General features: G+C 42.9%; 1 protein-coding gene across 1 annotated transcript in view; it reads left to right on the plus strand.

Moving 5' to 3' along the window:
* The window catches only part of pdzrn4 (PDZ domain containing ring finger 4), a 30599-nt gene that overhangs the window by 2689 nt on the left and 5660 nt on the right, over positions 1 to 22250 (plus strand). Inside the window, exons 2-4 of the mRNA XM_027011085.2 lie at positions 18728 to 18969; positions 19804 to 19906; positions 21338 to 21436. Of these exons, the coding sequence (XP_026866886.2) occupies positions 18728 to 18969; positions 19804 to 19906; positions 21338 to 21436 (444 nt within the window). The remainder of the gene's footprint in view (positions 1 to 18727; positions 18970 to 19803; positions 19907 to 21337; positions 21437 to 22250) is intronic.

A 22250-nucleotide genomic window follows, 5' to 3' on the forward strand; every position in this document is an offset into this window, starting at 1 on the left:
TAATGAGCAATCCAATGGCACAGCAAGACAGGTGTGTTCTGACTCTCCTCTCAGTTTCTTCTGATTGAACCATCACCAAGGGTATCTAAAAGCATGTTCCAAGATAAACAACAGGTCTGAATGTGGGCCAGTTGAAGACTTACAGCAGTGTCTGCCCATTTACTGATAAAAATGTCCATATGGATTATTTTTCAAACATGAATCCTGCATTATAACTTTTTTCTTATTTAATGGCAGCTTCAGAAATATTGCTGTGATTAATGAGCAGCAGTTGTGTGGCAGCTCCTGGAGGTGTAGTCCCAGGCCTATGCTGCTAGGTGGCGCTGTGTGTCTGATCTCCAGGGGAGAGCTGGAGCTACTGGCTGAGCTCAGCGCTCTGTCCGGGGACAGATGCTGTGCCACATGCCCTGTCTGTGGATCAGCAGTGGGGTGGCAGGCAACACCCTCCCACTGAACACCCTGCCTTATTTCAAACCTCATGGGTGTTTAAATTTAGGAGGAAACAAAATTAATGATGTAAAGGAGTGATTTGTCTAAGGAGCTCCTTATACAAACCTATAGCTTATGACAGTGTAACCATATATACTGTAGTAAGACAAATGACCAAAAAAAGGGATTTGAGTATGTTGGGAAAACTTACTAAAAACTTGGAGCCAGTCTGTGTCTAACATGACAGAGTGGCCAGAAGGAACCACACAGCAACATAAAATGTGCTGCTCTGTGCACTGATGGCCTTTTGGAGTAGCATGCACCACTTTGGCAATGGAGTATAACACCAGATAAGAAGATCACCTTTAGAGAAGTAGAATGAAGATCACCTGGCTTTTGGTTTGTGTGTGTCTGTCTGTCTGTCTGTGTGTGTGTGTGTGTGTGTGTGTGTGTGTGTGTGTGTGTGTGTGTGTTGCAATTATGCGTTTATGTGGGTGGGTGTATGGCTTTGAGTGTGCATGTGTGGGTGGGTGGGTGTGTGTGTGAAAGAGAGAGAAACAGAGAGAGAGAGACAGGCACACACAGAGAGAGAGAGAGAGAGAGAGAGAGAGGGAAAGAGAGATGGTGACTAGTATTTCGGTGCACCCACCTCTCCTTATTGGCTTCTTTTTCTGCAGGACCTAACCCTTGTCTGTCGTCCACAAATGTAGTCATCCATCTTGTTGTCCCAGTGCAGCTTTCTAACTGATTCTGATTCCCCCATAAAACACAACAGGGGCAGGAGAAAAAAGGTAGAGAAAACGTGCTGTTTTGATTGATCTTGTGTCCAGGCTGAGATGATAAGCCTGACAGATAGCACACACCCTACAGGGATCTCCGAAATAGGCTGAGATAGACAGGGAACATCTATGCGCATGTGTTCATATATATGTGTGTGTGTGTGTGTGTGTGTGTGTGTGTGTGTGTGTGTGTGAGAGAGAGAGAGCATGTAAGTGCACGTCTGTTCTGTCATGGGAATCTTATTTGAAAAGAATGTTATTCCTCTGCTCTAATGGGGATGGTGGGCTGGTTTGATTGACAGATTAAACAGCCCCTCCCCCTCTCTGAGTTGGAGACCCTTGGGCTAATACACTGATATAAGGATATACATCACTGTGACTGCTCAGTTCATCTTTTTCCACTTATCCAGCAGTCCACAAACAGGGAGATACACAGATGACCATACATATACAACCCCAACTAATCTTCCACACCAACCACTCAGTGTTACCTAATGCCATTTATGATGATTATAAAGAACCGAAAAAATAATTATATATATATATATATATATATATATATATATATATATATATATATATATATATATATATATAAATTATATATATATATATATATATATATATATATATATATATATATATATATATATATGTGTGTGTGTGTGTGTAATAAGCTATATTAGTATACATGACAAAAAGTGTGTATATGTGTGTATCTCCACTTCACTGTTGTAATGTTTATATCTAACAAAGCCCAAGTCGAACAGTATGTGGTTTATTCAAATGTAATGGAAAACTGCATATCACAACAAAAGCTTTTAAAAGGAAAGAAATATTTTGCCTTCAAACTGAAGCTCTGAGCCAATTTATGCTGAATTTGTTGGGACCACTGGCTTAGTTCTCATTTCATCTTTAGGGGGGACATAGCCTACACCGCCAAACATAACAAATTATATGAGTAAACTACGTCTATAGTTGGGACAAGTAATTGACTATTTACTGTCATGTTAAATATAGTGCCTTTCTTATTGACTATACCAATGTGTAGTAAACAACTCAACAGGGAGATAATAGAGTGTAAAAAAAATAAATAAATAACAGCAACAAAAACACAAGCTGTGTTTTCTAACTTGAGTTTCAGTTGTGTGTTTTACACTACTGTCCAGCTTTCCCGACATTTCTCTGACTCTGACAGCTTGCAAAGCCTACTATATAGGATGTTCAAGTGACCTTTTCCTGCTTGTGTGGGACTTGACCTTTTCAACTGTTCATCAAGCCTTCTCCACTGGTCCATCCAGGTGGACCTTACACCATCTCAGCCATCTCAAATATTTACACTGTAGTGCTTGGTGTGTGTGTGTGTGTGTGTGTGTGTGTGCGTTTGTGTTTGTGTAGAGGAGCTAATAAAACGATGGCATCATATGTGTTGGCCACCATGAACTCCTGAGTGCTACATAAATCCTAAAGTCAGTCATAGCAAAACAGCTGTTGGTGCATATGTACGGCTCTGTGAGGACCCTCCCATATGTAGACTCCTGAAGACCCCTCGGCTTTGGCTACTTCTACCACTGTACCATTTGTGAACAGAGGCGATCTCGCAGTATAATGGCATGTTTGTTTCTCTGAATCATACCCACTCTCACTTTTGTTGAGGTTTCAGCCACGGAGGTATGAAACACTCCTTGTGTCGAATCAGATGGAAACGGAACTGACCCGTCTGCCCCCACTAGACCTGCGGGCATGTAATTAGTGCCAGGCTGCTGAGCTCCTGGCGAATTGATTGGTAATTATGAAGCAAAGCCGAGTTGTTCAGTCCTCTTTCATTACCCCCATGGTCCTCAGTGACATGTCCCACTTATACAGAAGACAGAGATGATTATGCCAATTTGGCATGTCAGTGCCGCAAAAGAATAGACTCTGACCCCTACAAATATAATGAAATGTTGTTAATTTAATAGTAGTAATTAGTCAATTAAATGGCCATACCACTTACTGCAGCTACATGCACAACTAAGCTAAGGATTTTGCCTCTAACTAGGCATTGTGGTGGATCAACGTCTTTCTAGTAATTGTTTCTCATACTTGACCTTGCCGTGTGGAACCACTTTTGGACGAATCGTGCCCAAGTGCCCCCTACAAGTTAAAAACCATGACGTTAATGATGCTCAATTAAAGCAAGAATATGCTAAACAGCGTAGCATAGAGTTCACAAGAACAAAGTGTGTTAAAAATAGCATTTCTCAAAGGTACCATCTTTCACATTCCCCTTTTTTTATTTTACTGTTTTCAAACCTGCAGAAATTGTTAAGTCGTGCTGAAATTAACAATTCCAAACATACTGGCTGTGTAAGCTTGTTCTGAGAGGAGCGACACTTCCTGGGACAAGGGTTTTAGCGGTGCGAGAGCACAATAAAGTGTGCCGTTGTGATTATCACCTGATTAACATGCCCATATCGCTAAAAGACACATGGGTAACACCTCCGCTGGCTCGGAGCCAAGAGAGGAAATGGCTGTAGCGCTGAGTGTAAGAGGGGAATAGGAACAAAACCACAGTTTTAGAGTTATAATAAAAGGAAAGCAAAAGCCGTGGAACTTTAACATCGGCAACAAGTCGAGATAATTGGATGATTCAAATGTACAAATGCTGAAACTATTTCACACAGTAATGGATGTTTTGTTGTTGAAAGCATTTCCAATTCTAAATGACTTAGTAGCTGTGCAGTGAAGAGGGCAGGTGACTTTGTGGCATACAGCTCTGGTATAGAGGGAGTAGTAGCAGTAGAGTATCAGATTTGAAGCTCATAGGCAATGCTACATTTTCAGAATATAGGTTGTTGAACTTATTGGTTATTTGGTAAGGTGAACGTAACTAAACCTCTACAATACCGATACCACATTGGGCAGCACTGTGAAAATGAGCTTTCTAACAAAACATGACATTTGTACATTAGTGCTGTGAGCATCTTGACCTATCTCAACTACTGCAGATGAGAGTTCTCTCTGTGTTTTGGTAAATAATAGTATTCACATGATCAACATTATTTTGATAAATTGATCAAAATAAACATTTATAATTTTAGTAAAGCATATACAGGCACACCTACAATCATACTAAGGTTGTCACTATTCTGTTTTTAGCATATCGCAAAGCATGCTGCAATCCCACCATATGCCAAAATAATTTATATATATATATATATATATATATATATATATATATATATATATATATATATATATATATATATATATATATATATATATATATCGTATGCCCTATTCTCAGCATTTATTGGCTTCAGAAATTTGATGACCAAGAGCAATTATATTTATTTATAGATCAATATTACAAATGCCCGTGTAAATACTGATTATGCAAACACTTAAAATTCAGCATAAGATGATATATATGCATTTATGTACATACACAAAATATGCAGCCAACACATGTCCCTGTTTTCAGAATACGTCAGTCACTCCCACTGAAAAACCTAATATAACTGTCCAAAGAGAATAAGACAATCTCCCCGCAGTCAGCTAACTTCTGAGCATAGAACTGACCGAAAAGCGATTGATTTGTTAAAGAAACAGCTACGGAGTAGGGGCACCCAATAAAGCAATCACTCATATATGTCTCACATTTAGTGGCAGCGTTTGCCAGATTTCGCCTTCTTTTTCGATGTGTGAAGCGCCAGGCGCAGTCACCGCTTTTTGGCGCCTTCTCAGCCTTAAACTGCAGACGATATGCAAATGAATCTGTTTGCATTATTTTCACGCACCGTTTCCGCACCGGCTGCTTTCGCCACTCCAGACAGAGTCTTAAACCGCCTGCTTGCCTGGGTGTGCAGCAAACCACGGCTCATGCGGTCCGTAAATCAGCTCCCATTCATTTTTCTGCTTGCGCTCCAGCTCGTCTTTCGGCAAATTGGTGCCTGAAGTAGCGGAGCACGTCTTCACACTGTGTTTCCGCAGCTGTTGAAAAGCTGGGATCCCTTAATCATTTCCGGACTTCCGGTGCTTTCCAGAGTTTTCATAGGCCTTTTTCGAGAAAGTAACACTTCACATTACTGTTAAATTACCAAACAGTAGCTAACGTTACCAATCACTTACTTCAGCTTTAACAGACCATAAGTAATGTTAACAAAGCAGTAGATATTATTTGCTATACTGATGGAACATATCTGTCTTTGCTTCTTCTTCACCATGAAACCTTCTATGACATTTTTCATTCTAAAAAAAAAAAAAGAATTCATTTCATTCTGAGGACTATTAATACACGTGTTAATTACATTGCGAACATTACTTATAAATTATTTTTGCTGAAGCTCATGGTGTGTTAGAGTGTGTTAAATTTAAAGTGTGTTAAACTAATGCAGTTAATAATGTTAGTTAAGGGAACCTTAATATAAAGTGTTACCCATGGTAGTATACCAAAGTAAGCTGGAATTTGGAGGAGAATAGGACATCATTGAGTGCAGGACGAATGCTTCATGCCTCACCCTGTGTTATAGCCACAGCTGCAAATGTGGTCTGACAATGGGGGAGCGGGGAAGGCAAAATTGCGATCCTTATTTACTCCTTAAATCATTATTGACTTACACACCATGCTGACATTATGGACAAATGGATTGATAGGAATCAGTTCATTTGTGATTTATTTTGGTATAGATCAAGCAGTGGTAAAATGTGCAGTTGAATAGGGAAATTTGAATAGGAAGCCCACTTAGGGTTTTGCCCCTGCTCTAAGCACACATGATCAAACTAATCACCTCATTAACAACCCCTTCCTGAGTTGAAGTGGGTGTGTCAAAGCAGGAGGTCTCCAGGACGAAGGCTGGGAAGCACACACATTAGACACATTGTCTCCAGTGAGACTTAATGTTGATGTAGACTGTAAGATGGCTTTTGAAAGTACTATTTTCTTATTGTGTTTCCAGGCTGCAAATATTATGATAAAATTTTAATTTTAAGTAATTTTGTACTTAAAGTTGTCAAGACCATATAAAACCACCATACCAGACATGTTTCATTTTTGTATGGTTATTATTTGTTTGCACTTTGGAGCAATTGTGTAACATAGCTTGGAACATACTAAAGAGCAAAGTAACATACCATAGTATTAAACTGCAGCAGAGCCTGTCGTCCAGTGTTATAGTACGTATTGATGAACATTCCCTGCATTGAGAGATGTGATTCAATCGCAGGAGAGTATTCCTTGCAGTATTATACCAGTTCCAAAATGATGATAGTTTGGGCACAGGACACATTAACTTACTGAAAAATGTAACATCAGCCTGCTAGTAACTCAAAAATAGTTTTTGGCACATGGATTCTAACTGACATTAACATTACACAAATGTGAGGAAGGTAATTAGAAATGTCTCTAAAATGACTTCTATCACACTTTTCTGTCTCTTCTGTGATCTGAAAAAAGAGCAAATCAAGCTGCTTTTTTATTTTCAGGTTTGTTTTTTTTTCCTCCTGATTTGTAATTCCTTGCAGGTTTCAATAGAGGGAAGGATGAAGGGCACTTTGTGAAGCGGTAACCAACGTTCTCGTAAAACACAAACACTTGGTGGGAAATATCTGCATGACAACTACTTAATGCAGTAACTGGGGGGAGGAAGCAAATGTGTGTGTGGGGGGGGCATATTTCCTTCCTCTCCCCTTATTTTGTGCCAGTGGTTATAGCACTATGACATGCACAGATTCGAGAGACAGTTTTGTTTGTACTGTTAAGGAAGACTTGAACTGCATGTATAAACGTTGCTTGTGTTCGTTTAGTAGGGAGTAACCAGGATGACAATGCTCCTCACATTCACAGTTGTGCTGAAAAGCAGAGAATCAGTGGTGAGTGTCGGAGGTGGGCACAGAGTGCGTGTGTGTGTGTGTGTGTGTGGGTGTGTGTCTGTGTGTAAGACAGAGATATGCCCAGTCTTGACAAATGTGTCAGGTCTTGACATGTCTGTCCCCGGTTGTGGGAAGACACGTCAAGACGCGTGAACACACCCCTGCGTACACACTCTCAGCACCCATTAGACTGAAAATGATACGTTACAGGGAATGGCGGCGGGGAAGAGCAGTCATGGCTGTTACTAACCATCACTGCCATCTTAACATGCAGCTCATGGGAGGGCTCAATAGTCACTGTAGACCAACAGCAGCAATACAAGTGACTTGCCTGAATGAGTTTTACTTGAATAGGTTTCTGAAAAGTGTGGCATTCATTTGTCCTTTTAATATCAGCTTCTCCCCACTGGCAAGGCTTTGTATTTTACACCAGTGTCTGCCTGACAAAACCCTGCAAAGGACCAAAATAGCTTGCACTTGTGGGACCCAGGGTGGTCCTGGCATTTGAAAACAGATTGGAAAGGAACATGGACAAGGCATCTATCATTAAGGAAATTACTAGTGGTATATAAAAGGCGTTTATATCTCTGTGTCTGAAAATATGACTATTGGCATATGTAATATATGCAATATATATTTTATGTTGCAGTGACAGACTATTGTACTGTATGTGTCAGTTTCAGCATGTATGTTTATTATTAACAATAAGTCTCTAGTGAGCTAATATAGGTACACACACACACACACACACACACACACACACACACACATACACACACACACACACACACACACACACACACACACACACACACACACACACACACACACACACACAAACACACAAACACAAACCCCTAAGCACAAACAGAGACAGAAAGTGATAGTAGACAGAAGGGTCAGGGCTCCTGTCAGTTCCCCTTGGCTGGCCCCGGCCCCCTGGGTGAGTGACAGCCTGTCCGGCCACTGACAGCCCCTGGCTTGGGCTGCTCTGGTTCCTCTGAGCCTGTGTCTGATAACACACCACTCTAACCTCATCCATCATTCAGCAGCGTCGCCCAGGCTCCATCTTTAAAAAGCAGTGAAGAACTTTCTGCACGATGATCATCATTTGTGTGCGTGTGTGGACATGTGTGCATGCACGTATGCGTGAGTGGTACAGAATAAAGAATAATAATCTTTGCATAATTTTGAACAGGTGTCCAGTGTGGGCCTAGAGTCGCCTGTGCCATATGCCGCCTCTTCTGACAGCACCCAGTATAACGCAGCCAGGCATCGGCATGGCCAACCTTTAAGCAGGTTTAAACAGCCGAGTGGCCATGGGCACCATGCCAGTTTTCCCATTAACCAGGGGCGTGCTTGAGCCGGTACGTGCCTTCGGATCCCTCCGGCCCGGCCCAGTTCAGTCCCCGGCATCAGGCGTACCATCTGTGGCTGGCAGTAGGCGGCATCCCGCTGTTAGCGATCCGGATCCGCGTGGTGTCCATGCAGCCCCTCACCTGGAGCATACAGCTCTTCCAAGGTGGCCGCAGTTAGAGTGTCGTAAGGTGTATGGATCTCCTCTAAACCAGTGTGGAATTCTAATTACAGAGTACCAACTTTTGATTAGCCAGCTATGCCTAATCCTCGGAGTTGTTTGGGCTATCTACCGCAGTCCTAGAGCTGGTTGACTGTGGATTCAAAGGTAAATTGCAATGCAACGCAATCCTGGTATTTCTGTATTATAGGATCTAGATGTGTGAGGTACTAGGTACTATTTAATTCCCAGGCTGTTCTGCTTCACTGCTGGTGTGTGCAGGGTGCGGGTGTTTCTTCTGCACCATCAATGAGCATAAATCCCTCTTCCCTTGTGATTAATGAGGCTAATTGGCATGATACAGGAAAAACATTCACACATCACGAAACAAACTTCTCAGCTGAAGGTGCGAGCTCTTATTCAAAGCATGGCATAGTTCGAGCCCAACGTGCCTCATGCATGCATTGATGTGGGTGTCACAGTCACGGGGCCGCGTGTGGCGATTGCAGGTGCGTGCACGCTTTTCAGTCCAAGGCTGCCAGGCTGATTGGGGTGCTCCAGCTCGAGTCTGACGGTGAGCAGATGCCCTATCCTGGCAGGGTGCCAGCCACGGCCAAGCGCTTCACCTGTAGGGGGTGCATTAGAGCCCTGCTGAGCACCGGGGCGGGTCAACACCGCGCCCTTGTCTGGATGAATCTGTCTCACCCCTCATCTGCTATGCACACAGTGGCTAAACAAAGCAGGCTTGGCGAACAGAGAAGATGTTGTGGGGCTGCCAAGTCCATCAGTAATAGGCCTGATCACAGACTGTTAGTAGTGAATAGAGCCCTTCATAGTCTGTTAATAGTGAATAGAAGCCTTAGTAGAGAACTAGGGACTGATGTCATTATGATGTCATATGATCAGTTGCATGTGAGCACCACTTCACACTGAATACTGAAAAACAGTGGATCTGTGACATACGATTACCACCAACAGAGCTCTGATTGCAGGAACTAGCAGGCACTGACACTGAAAATGCAATCTATATATTTTTTTCCTTGCTATTTTGCTATCTTGCAATATTCCTGTTGATTCTCACAGGTGTCATTTTTAAGAAATTTTTAAGAACATGAGTGAATTGTAAAACAAATTTATAGGACATCCTTTCATCTCCCCACCTGTGAGCTCAGTTCCTAATTGTTTAGCAGTAAATGTCTAAGCTCCCCTGGATACAATTTCTTGGAGTCCGTGCACTGATCTTGGATCAGTTGTTAACTTTAATATTTTAAGAATCACATTAGAAGGACAGGTGGAAGCTGATCTCAGGCATCACCCTCCAAGACACTGGGATTAAAAACCTCCAGTGCAGCCTTGCTAATGTGCTTCTCCATGGGCCAAGTTTAGATAGATTGCATCATGTGTGCATGGCCATTGGTGTGTTTATAACAGTAAGAGCTGATGAGGGATTATTGCGTATGGACAAGCGTGGGAGGGGCAGAAAACGGTGAGGTCCTGGCCCCAGCCGCACCGCATCCATTAACTGCTCAGACACTGAGACGCGACTGAGCACTAGGACATCACGGGGGGGGGGGGGGAGCTAATGTGTGCGGTGCGGCTGCAGCCTCTGTTTATGACGGCCTTTATCATCTAGCGCGTGCCTGATGCTCTCCTTTGTGGATCGTCTTCTCTCTTTTGTGTGCCGCTTCTAGTCTACTGTCAAGCACTCTCATCACTATGTAGAGTCATTAAAGGACAAGATCACAAACTCCTGATATACCGGTGGAGTTTACTGACAAGTGAAGTGGGCAGAAGCCCCTAAATCACACATGTGTTAGTCTCACTCCGAGCCTGAGCTACACAGCCCACAACTGGCCCCTCTTTTGGCTGATATGGGACTACTGACTACTTTTAGGGAAATTTCTTATATAATAACACCATAAAACACATCCACGCACATGCAGGTCAGTCTTACGCTGATAATATCAGTGATATCTACCTTCTCTGCTCTCGCAGTGTGTCAGCTTGATATATGAAGGCAGCAAGGACACGATGCAGAGGCTAGCGTTTGGGTCACTGCTCGGGAGGTGTGCAGGGCCTCGTTAATAAATGCCATGTCGATGCCCTTTGTCATAACATGTGGCATCCATGGGAAAGTCCCATTACTCTGGCGCACACAAATGGCCTCGGTTGTGATACATGCATTATTCATCTGGAGTTGGCTACCTGAAAAGTGGGTCAAGTACAGCAAGAACCTATGGATGCTGTGCTGCCATTAATGGAGCTGAAATTAATTCTAATGTGAGATGTTTCCTTACAGGTGGAACCATTATATTGGCAGTGCTGCTGTGGTAAAGTTCCATGAAGGAACTGCAGGAAGTGATTGCAAGTTAACACTCCGTAACAGCCAAGAAAGTCCAAGAGAATGCAGTAAAACCTGCGTGCATTTGTAAACATCCTCTAGAACATTATAGAGGCTCCTGTCCCCATGGTGATGCTGTTAGATCACAATCACCGAATTTGGCAGGTGGGAAAATTAATACTGATTCCAGTATGCTGTATGAACAATAGAAGCCATGTGTCAGCTGCCATACACAGAATAATGGCAACGAAAGATCCATGAGGATAATAAGGATGGAATTCCTGGGAATACTGACATTTACATTTACATTTACATTTACGGCAGATGCTATTATCCAGAGTGACTTACAAAAGTGCTTTGACATTTACTCATAGAATACATCCTAGCCAGGATAGAGGTTAGAGTGCAAGATACCAATGAACCAATCAATGCTGTTGAAATACAGGGATCAATGCTGATGTCTAGAAGTGCAAAATACATAAGCTCTATCTCAGACAACAGTAGGTGCAATAAACAATACCCGACAATAAGAACTAGAGTTTCAGTTAGTCAGCATAGGAGTAGGATCAGTGGTCATTTAAATATTCCACAAACAGATGGGTCTTCAGTCTGCGTTTGAGGGACTCTGCTGTCTGGAAAGCAAGCAGAAGTTCGAGCCACCTTCTATGAGTCAGGAGAGAGAATATGCTTGTCTTCCATGAGACCTGAAGCATGGTATTTCAAGCCGAGTCATACTTGAGGTTTGAAATACTCAAGGTACATATCAGGCTTTGAACATTGACATCAGACATGGAGGAGCTGGTTCATTTTTGGCTTTGTAGGCAAGCATCAAGGTGCAATAGCTCACCAACACCTATAATCAGATTCGAATAACCAAAGTGATTAAAATTCCAGTGGTTCTTGTCATCCGGCAGTGGCATATCTGTGTATCAAATTTTCAACGTTTCGAACTGGGAGCTCAAGGACCAATACTCCAAGCTGATGTACTGGAGAACTGGAGAAGAATGATAATTGGGTTTAATGAATTGCTAACCATAGCTGTGAGCTGCATTCACATGCAGATGTTTTGTTTACAGTCACACTGTTAGTTCCTATGTCCAGATGGATGTGTAATGAAGCTTACTTTACCCTACTCTGTTAGTCAACAGATCTTTTTTCAGGCTTATATTGTCTGCTCATATGTTCGCTCTCTCTCTCTCTCGCTCTCTCACTCACTCACTCTCTCTCTCTCTCTCTCTCTCTCTCTCTCTCTCTCTGTCTCACTCTCTCTGTACCTCTCTGTGTGTATGTGCATTGTGCTAAAGTGCTAATTGCCTCTCATTAATTCCTTGTCACTTTGATTAATTGGTACGGATAGGCCATGGAAAATAACTCATGTACAAACACTTAATAGTTTCCTTTGAATGTATGAATATTTCAATGTGTAAGTGAATGTACTGGAAACATTGCCAGTTCCAATCTCAGAGCAAAAATGTCCTAATCACTAACATGTACAACAGTGAGCCATATCGAGATTGAACTGAACAGGGACCCTCACATTCATTTTAGATGCCCTAATATGGATATCCGTGTCTTCTGCTCTCAAGGCCCCTCAGCTTCCATCTATCACATGGGTCTCTGCTTAATTTTGTCATCTGCATGGAGGCAAGCCGAGTGTGCGTACATGTGTGTTTGTGTGCAGGTGAGCCTTTCATAATCACTTGTATTCGTATTTCACTCTGTTTCTTATTTGTGTATCTATCATGCAGCTCAGTGCTACAGCTAACCAAAGGCTTCCAAAGCATCTGGCTGTGGCGCAGTGTTGCTGGGCACCTCACTAGATTCGGAGGGGGTCGCTAAGCGACTGACAGTGACATGTGACCATGCCGTGGACGAATCCATTGGTGTAGCACTAGAGGAGAACACTCCTTTCCTTCTTAGTGAGAATGTGCCCTGTCAAGTTTTACAGGGACCACCCCCCCCAAGCAAACCGCCCCCACCCCCCACGTCTACTCCTCCAGCTACCTCAGACGACACCTGGCGCAGCCGAGTCCCACTTCCACTCTTCTGGGAGCTGCTTTTACACGGCGTGCCCTGGCGCGCGATCGCTTTGTTGTCACTGCTCTCTTTTTCACAAAGCAGAAACGCAGCACTGCTATTCATCCTCCAAACATTATCTTCACATAAAGTGCGTTGAGCTGTCTGCATGGGCAATTCTCCTAGCCTTTGTGTTCCTTTGTGTTATGTTCAACCTGCTATTTTTGACATCACTGAGAACTTTATAGATTTCAGCCCCTCGTGAAACCGTTCAGGGTCCCTTGCTTCTCTGGAGCAGAAAACACCGCCGCAAGGATGAAGGTCTCGGCTGAGATGGGGAAATAAAAGAGGTGAAACATAGCGTATTCCTCTGCGGTAGGGAGCGGGCGTGGTGCTCCGAGTGGAATCTACTTAATGATGAAACAGGCACATCTCAGCGGAGGCCTTGCGTGTAAGCGGCAAGTCCATCACACCCAGTCTGAAGCCCGATGCATTTTTCCCAGGCAGTTTTATGGAGCGTCTGTGTCACATACACGATCTGTGTGTATGTTGGCTCTCTTTTTTTGGTCCTGCACCTAATGAAACGGGATATGGGCAGCAGGTCCAGCAGATGTTTTTTCCACCCTGACTGCTCCGTTGCGAAATGAGATAGACCGGGGTCGGGAATGAGAGCAAGGAGATTCGGCTGTGTGAGCGATGGCACTCTGGCCCTTGCATCAAGCACCCGATTGCATTTTCTGATTGTTTGGCCTTTTCCTACCTCGCTGTACTGTTCTGCTCCTCCCCTGTAGTCTGGGTGCTAGAAAAGCACAGCGTGAATTGAATCTGCCTGAGAAGATCGGTTTTGGGGGACTGGCGGATGAGGGCTTGTTCCAGGCTTGTTTTGGGCCCGGGGAAATGCAGGAAGATAGTAGAGGATTCCCTCCAGGGAAACCAAAGACTCAGTCGTTGTGTTCCTCTTTTCCTGTGGCAGCTGCTGGAGAGACAGACAATACACTTTTGAATGAGGGTTGTCCAAACAACCCCTGGGGCCTGTGCAAGTCTTTGTGGATTGATGTAATTTGTGCATGAGTGTGTGTCTGTGTGTGTGCTCATGTGAACGTGTGTGCATGTGAGTGTGTGCTGTTTTTCTCCATACTTTGGCTGCATAGCCAAGAGCTACTCATGCATCTGTTATCTTCACATGACACACACACACACACACACACACACACACACACACACACACACACACACACTGCCTATAGTCTTATTGCTCCAATTTTCTTATCTTACCTGTGTAAATGGCACAGCTGGAACGGAATAATGCCTCTGATGAAGCTTGTCACCTGCAGAGTGTTGACCCACATATGAGGATGACTGCTTCAGCTCCTAACTTCATCTAAATATATTTACACATACACAGACACACAACACGCACAGCCAAACGACACACATGCGCGCGCACACACAGTGTTGTCTCTTTCACTCACTCTCTCTCTTTCTCTCTGCCTTAGCCTCTATCTCTCCGGCTGGCATTTTTAATGACTATGTTAATTTGTTAATTACTTTATTTCACTTTTGCACCTTGAATGCAAATGATCACTGTGCTCTATAAAGCTGCGCTAATAGCAACTGCAGAAACATGAAGATAAAAGATAACTTTGATTTTACAAAAGATAAAAATGTCAAATGTTGCTGCAAAAGTGTTTGCAGGACCTGGATAAATGAAATATGTCATTAATGTTGGTCATTATGTGCTATAATAAAATTCTTGCCTTTGGCAGTTGTGTATTAAATATCACTCAGAACCACCTTGCAGAATTCCTTTGGGGGAAACCAATAAACAACAGTAGGATGCATTTTAAATGTGTTAATGGAACCGCTATAGTGCCGTCATTGATCTGAAGGCATTTTAGCTACAGACACAATGTGTTAAGTGGCAGCCACTTAAATCAGTTATATAGTATTAAGAATGATCTAAAAGTATATTCTCCCTCTCACACATGCACATGTTGTCTCTCTCTCTTTCGCTCTAAACATCTTCCAACTGTTATTATGAGATTAATACCCCTCTATGCTGACAAACTGGTTGCTATATGTGGTTGTTATATGTCCAACACAAAAACCATGATGACAACTGACCTTTTCATGATTGTGTTTTGCAGAGGAAGGCAGTGAGACCCTGTGGGGGTCCTCAGGTCTGCCAACTCAGGAGAGTCTGGCACAAGATTCCATGGGCTATTGACATCAATGACCTTTGACTTGATACTGTACTGCCAAAGCTGCTATGATTCTTCTTTCGATGTCTGTAGCACCATTTTTCGGGGGGCAGGGTGGATATTGCAGAGTGAGTGCTTTTTGTAAGCTTACTACTTCAAGATGCATTCATTACGCATATCCCAGGTCGCAGGGCACGTAGAGAGTTGAACGGATGTTAACCTGGTTTGTCACACCTGCAGGCAGAAAAAAAACAGAGCATGTCCATGAAGCGTGAAGGCACTTGAGGCAGGGGTGGAGCCTAACCTGCTCTGGCCACTTGACTGATGGAGAAAGAAAACCCCACCCCACTTGCATCCAGCACTGGATGTTTGTTATTAAAGTATCGTATACCACAGATATATATCCAGAAGAGTTATTAGCAAAAAACAGACTTATACTGAAGGTTTAATAAAGATCATATTATTGCTTAAACTTAAAGTAATGTCCTACAGATATACTGATACAAAATTACTGTTCTACAGGGCTACAGGTTGTCCACAGCCTTCATAAATGTCTGTATTCTTATGACCCTTTTATGTGTGTTATGAATGGATGAGTGTTTGTGTTTTTGTTAGCTTGTTGAGAGGTTTTAGCCTTCAAATGACATCCTACGGCATGCTCTTATATGCCAACATTTGCGATGCACTCCAGATACATCCAGTGATCATGACATAGTGCCCTTTCACTGTCTCCTGTTTCCTCCATTCACCTACTCACATCTGTTGAGTGGCCAGACGAAGCCTGGTTCTCCCTCACAGCAGGTAGAGTCATGCTGCACCTCCATGGTGTTATTATGCAGCCTTTTATTATTTACTTAATTGGCCCATCTGTCAGGACCCAGCGGTGTTGATTGTGCCCCCCCCATGCCACTGTACATGGTTCTGCTGATTAGCAACAGCCATGTTTGGGACAGTAGGAAGCAGCTTGGATGTGGCACCAGGTGGATTGTACCACTGGCAGAGATGGGAAGGCAGTGTTTGCAGGTGGGCATAAAGCCCATGAATGCCGTCAAATTTTAGATGACACAAACTGGTTTGTCAAGCCTTTTGTAACGATTAACGGAAGGTTTTTTAGAGTGTTTTGTTGCAAACTTGAGGTATTATGACAGTGGGGCTCCATCTAATATAAAAGAAAAAGGTTTTTTTTTCTGCATAGGCAAACAAAGTATGAAACAATATAACAGCAATCAGATGCAAGGTGTGCCAGGTGTGGATTTGAAACTCATTTAACAAACAGATTCAAAATCTACTATTAAAACACATTCGGGTGCATTATGTCCCCAATGCCTCATACAAATATAATGCCTTATATTTGGCTCACTAAAACCATTATTAGGTTCTCTTTGCCCCAGATTCCTTTAGCCCCAGTTTTAAAACCTCATAATTCAAAGCTGCCTTGCAGAATAAGTATACCATTCTCAGAGTAGTCTGGATGTAGGTGGTAAAATTGGCATGGCTGCACACCTGCCAGGGAAGTCTGGGCTTGGCGCTGCGCCAAGGACCGCCAGCACCAGGCTGGCAGTGGGGGCCACCGGCCGACCTGCACGTCCGTCACTCGGAGGGCTTCGCTGCAGGTCGCGCTGGTGCGGCCCTGCCTGTCGCTCCAGGAGATGCAGCTCGTCGTGCAGCTGTCACCAACATGCTTTTAGGTGCTTGGTGTCACCGTGGACATACTTTGAAGAGACCCAAGGGCTTTCCTCAGCCTGAGCTGAAGAAATTTGGAACGAATAAATAATTGCGCATCAGCTTGTGGCATCATTCATTCCGTGGAGAGTGTCAGATAGTCCACCAGAAATATATATATAAAAGTTCAACAATTTAATATTAATAACAAATTAGACACAAAGTTGCTTAATGGATATTTATTTAACACTGTTATCGTCTGCATTGTGCAACATTGTGAGTCAAGAGTAAAGTACAAATGAGGAACTTCAAAAAGTATTAATTCACTGAAATGCATACAAAGACAAGTAGCAAGTATTTGAAGGCAGGGCACCTACCAGGTGGCTAGGGACCATCACTACAAAGCACTGAACTTGGGCACCTGTGAGGATTAAACAGAATGAGGTACACGAGGGACAGGTGTGGATAATTAATCAATATGTGGGTGATTGGGAATAGGGAATTGTGTGCTGTGATTTGTGGTTGTGGTCTGTGAGGGCTGGCTGGGTATGTGACATATTGTGTTTGGTTGAGTAAAACTACACGACATCCGTAGTACACTTTTTAAAATTAAAAATGTATTAACTAAAAAAATGTGTCCATAGGTAAAACTAAAATGTAAAAAACAAACAAACAAACAAACAAACACACAAAAAAAGGCATAATGGCATCAGCAGATTAATCAGTCCACCACTGGAAGAACAGTACTGACCTTAACAATTCAGAATTTTGAATTTGGTTGTATCATCAGTCCTGAGGTTTGCTACCATGAGACCTTGATATGAAGTCTCATGAGTAGCTGGTTAGAATGTCTACTGAATGATGAGGAGAAACATGCGAGACTGGTCACTACACTGTACACACAATGATAACTTTCATGTCATGTGTTTTTGCATGACATCCCCGTTGCAGTAGCATACAGCAGACAAGCTGACAAAATGGTTTCAGTTTTTAACAATAATTGTCCTTCTTAAGAGGTAAAATTAAGTAATAAAAGATACAAATGGCATTGGTTTTTCTCTGTACATGAAACTTGGGCAATTATGATTTAGTTTTAAACAACACAGTTGTCTCAGAAAGATTCTTTCATGCAGAAAGAGAGATTCTGTAAGTGTTAAAATCCATATCTTTTACTAATTGTATAAAGTGGAATTTGCATACTCAATTTCCTGTCACTCTTTAAAATGCTATTTCAGGTGCTATGAAAAAAATATATAAATTTTACACAAACTTAAGAAACAGTCTCAAAACAGTCTTGGTGGACTGGCTGAAACTTCAAATGTGCAATTTCCATCAAAATTCTGCTCTCACTGAACTGCTGACTTGTTCGCTCTTGCACTTTAAAAAAAAAGATAATTGGTTGAAATGGAGCTCACAGGGAGGTTTTAAGAAGCTCATTTAATTGGCTAGGCAGTGAGCTGTTGCTGGGGCTTAGTGGAGGTCAGCGGTGTTGCTTTGACAGGTGTCAGGTGTGGCCTGTCAGGCATCAGTTTGATTATGAACAGCAGGTCTCTAGTGAGCTTCATATATCAGATGGACACAGATGCATGCACGCATGAACAGGCACACACACACACACAGACACACGCACAGATGATTGCACCAGTTCTCATCTTGGCGGCAAGTGCTCTGTAGAACTGATGAAAAACCGCACACCTTGTGCTATACAGAACATTTCATATTTGTAAAGCTGTCATGTGGAGCAGAAATCTGAAAGATACAGCACCATAATGCAGTCAGGGAGTACATTAGCACTGGGGTGGGAGAACCACCCTAACGTATGCCTCCCTTTTGTTTGTGTGTGTGCATAGTCCATGAAGTATCCTGTATGAGTATGACACCCTACACTACACAGCTTCCTACACTGTATTGCCTCATTTTGCTCTGGCAGGTAAATGGGCGTGACTTTTCTAAGGCTGGCCATGAGGCAGCTGTCGAGGCGATACGGAAGGACCCCGTGGTCGTCCAGGTGTTGCGGCGGGGTCCCGCAGCTACCGGCAACGTGCAGGATGGGAGTATGGTGGATGTGTGCACGCAGACGGACATCACCTTCGAACACATCATGGCTCTGGCCAAACTGAGGCCAGCCACCCCACCTGTGCCTGACATCTGCCCTTTCCTGCTCTCAGACAGGTATATACCATCATAGAGGTAATCGTGCACTATGACACTATGAAGATGTGGTAGCATGTTTTGCCGATGCTATGCTTTGCCAGGTTGTAAAGCTGTTTATGTATCCAAACGCCGTCCTTCAGCTTTGCTGCACAGGAATTGGTAAGCTCAGCACTTTGGTGCTCTAAAATCACTGGGACTTCATTTTACAACATGGCTGCGGTGGACCATTCTTCAAGGCATCACGTGTCCTGTGAATAATATGGCCTTGCATTTAAGTCACATTCCTGTCGCATGGAGAATTTCTTCATTATCAAATTACTGCCAAGATCTTTTTTTAATATAGAGAGCATCCCCCACTAATGTCATAAAGCCTCACCATACTTTGCAAGTAATTACTGCTCGTGTTAGCACCATCCATTGGCTTAAGGAGGAGTTTACAGGGTGATTAAAAACAAAATGGGGTGGCAAAGCAGGATGTATAGAAGCACGCTTATTCCCATCCTATTTTATGGTCTATAACAGCGGCCAACTACCAACAATTTGTCTTCCAAAATGACTGCATTATTACTGATTGTTCTTTGCCGTGACCTGTAAAAAGACAGGGAAACAGTCTAACCCATAATAACATTGCAGTGCTTTCAACTCTAATATTTCACAGTCCTCCAACCGGCAAACTAGATGATGTTTAAAGTTAACCTGGACAAGAAGCATATGAAGACATAGGGGGCTTAGCCAGATTTCTGAATCGTTGACTTAGGGCAGGTTTTGTTGTGCATGTTGTAGTGCATATTGTATCCACTTAGTTTTTTGAAACCTAACACTTTCACTTTTCTTTTCTGGGTGTGTCACTAGCTGCCCCTCCATCCAGACAATGGAACACGAGTACTTTGAATGTCCGGAGTATTTGTCCAACCCCCGGGCGGAGATCGAAAGGACAGATGATTTTGAGTATGAGGTGTGTGTCACGCCCACCTGTCCGTCACAAAGCGAAAAACACATCAAATGCGGCGTACGTATTCGTGATACATCTACATGATGCAAACACATGACTGCGATGTTTCTGAAAAAAACCTTCCTCTCTGGAAGTCTTCCTCTCTTATTATCCCTGGGTACTCAGCTCCTTCATTCTGTTTCACACATGAATGAGCTTCCTCCATGCGTGATGGGCCATCCGTCCATCTGTCATGGATACGTCCCCTTACTGGGCCATGGAGAAGCTAATGCCCCCCCGTGAATGCATTTCTGATGGAGGCTCATATCATAGATCATATCAGTGGCGCAATAAAGTATGGCTCAGATTCACCAGTATAGAGAAAGTACACTATGTGGAGAAAGGACCATTATGTGACATTCTCTGTCCAACAGCTCCAAGCTGCATAAGTAGAAACAACAGGAGCCTTGAAGAGATTATGAGTTATTGCCAAGTCTAAGGTACAGATCAATACTCGGCCACGATGAAATTGCAGGAAATGATAAATATCCTTTATAGTGTTTATTGGCATTACTCCAGGTCTGTATGAAATAAAGAACATTAGCTCATAATTATGCCACAGAGATAAAAAATGCCCAAAAGCATTATAAAGTTCATGCAGGAACAGCATGGAGCGATATTATCAGTGCCATCTCATAATGGTTTTAGCACTGTGAACTTTCGGAAATGGAAGGAGAGGTCATTCGTATATCCATACATGTTTGAGTACAGTTCTGGTTGCGTCTGGAGCCGCCTCTGACCATGTATGGCTGGGTGGCTCTGTCAGATTGATAAATAGCCTCTTTCTGGTCCAGCAAGCACAGCTCAGGGTTGTTAGCACTGCCGAGCTCTTGGCTGTGGCTAAACGGTGTCCTCTGTCAGATGAACGCCACTCAAACACGCCACTGGCCTTACTTTTCATGGCTAGGATGGCAGCTCTGACATGCCCTTCATGGGTCTACCTGATTAATTCAGTACTCAGACTATCCTGCATATCTCGTCTTACATTATGCTACACAAAGTTTAGCATTTTTTACTCTCAGATCTCCATAGGATTTAGATTTTGAGATCACATTAACTAAAACATTACTCCAAGGTAGGCTGATATAATATAGCATACCATTAAATGGCAATATTTTGGTCTGAGGCGCATCATGAAGCTGGTCATAGAGGGTTTAAAATGGTCTAAGATCACTTGTTACTTGCACTGTCATTCACATTAACGATCATAAAAGAGCTCATTAAGTGATTTGTGATGTATAGGGCCCTTTCAGGCTTTACTCACTGCTGCCGTTTTGAAGAATGATGTTTTATAATGTTTATAATAGTGATACATGTGTTCTCATTTTGAACATTAAGACTTTTTAGGGATGGATGGATGGATGTTTGGATTTCATGCCTGATATTTTGTGCCAGGAGGTTGAGTTGTGTCGTCTGAATAGCCAGGAGAAGTTGGGCCTTACACTTTGCTACAGGACCGATGATGAAGAGGACACAGCTATCTATGTCAGTCAGGTAATAACCTCTGGCCCGTAAACATACATACATAAAAATGACCCAACTGAGAAAGGGAGTTTGCATTCTATATTACATTTATGATAATTTTGACAATATTTTACACAACACTGAACAGCATAGGTCTTACGCGACCTTTCAGATTCAAGGTATCAAATTAATGCAACCGCAGAAGCTGTTTCCCCGGTAATGCAATTAAAAGATAAGCCGGAGTTCTTTTTGATACCCAGTCCTTGTTTTTGTTGCTGCAGCCCTTCTCTAACTCCAGATCTCTGCAACAGTCTCTGCTTTTGTGAAGTCACAACACCCGTCAAATTATCCACCGAGACAAAGCCATGCGTGCAGGGAGGAAGTCGAGTCGAAATGCAATTTCACATTCCCACCCCTACCCTTCCTGTGTTTTAGCTGAGGATTTTAATTAGCTAGGAGCGAAACTCCTCTTGTCTCCTGCGGAGGATAATGGATTACTTGCTCCCGGTGCTGTTTTCGACACATTACCCACAAACTAAGAAGCGCAGGAGCAAAGAAGGCATTCTAGTGGAAGAACTGCTCTCTTGTCGAGCAGATCCAACCTGCTGTTACTGCGCATTTCTCTTTGAAATATGTAAATACAGTACATCTAACATCAGAATGGTTTTAGAAGCACCTAAAAAAAAGATTTTTACCACCTCTCTCACATCCCTTGCAGAGAGCAGCTCGTAAACAACATGCCAACCTACAAACATATTCTATTTATACACCTCTGAGGGGGAGAAGAGGGAATATGCTAATTCGGCTCATTAAAAATGCATGTATAAATATGATGTTTGTGTGT

Source organism: Electrophorus electricus, chromosome 2 (assembly GCF_013358815.1).
Source record: "Electrophorus electricus isolate fEleEle1 chromosome 2, fEleEle1.pri, whole genome shotgun sequence".
NCBI lineage: Eukaryota > Metazoa > Chordata > Actinopteri > Gymnotiformes > Gymnotidae > Electrophorus > Electrophorus electricus.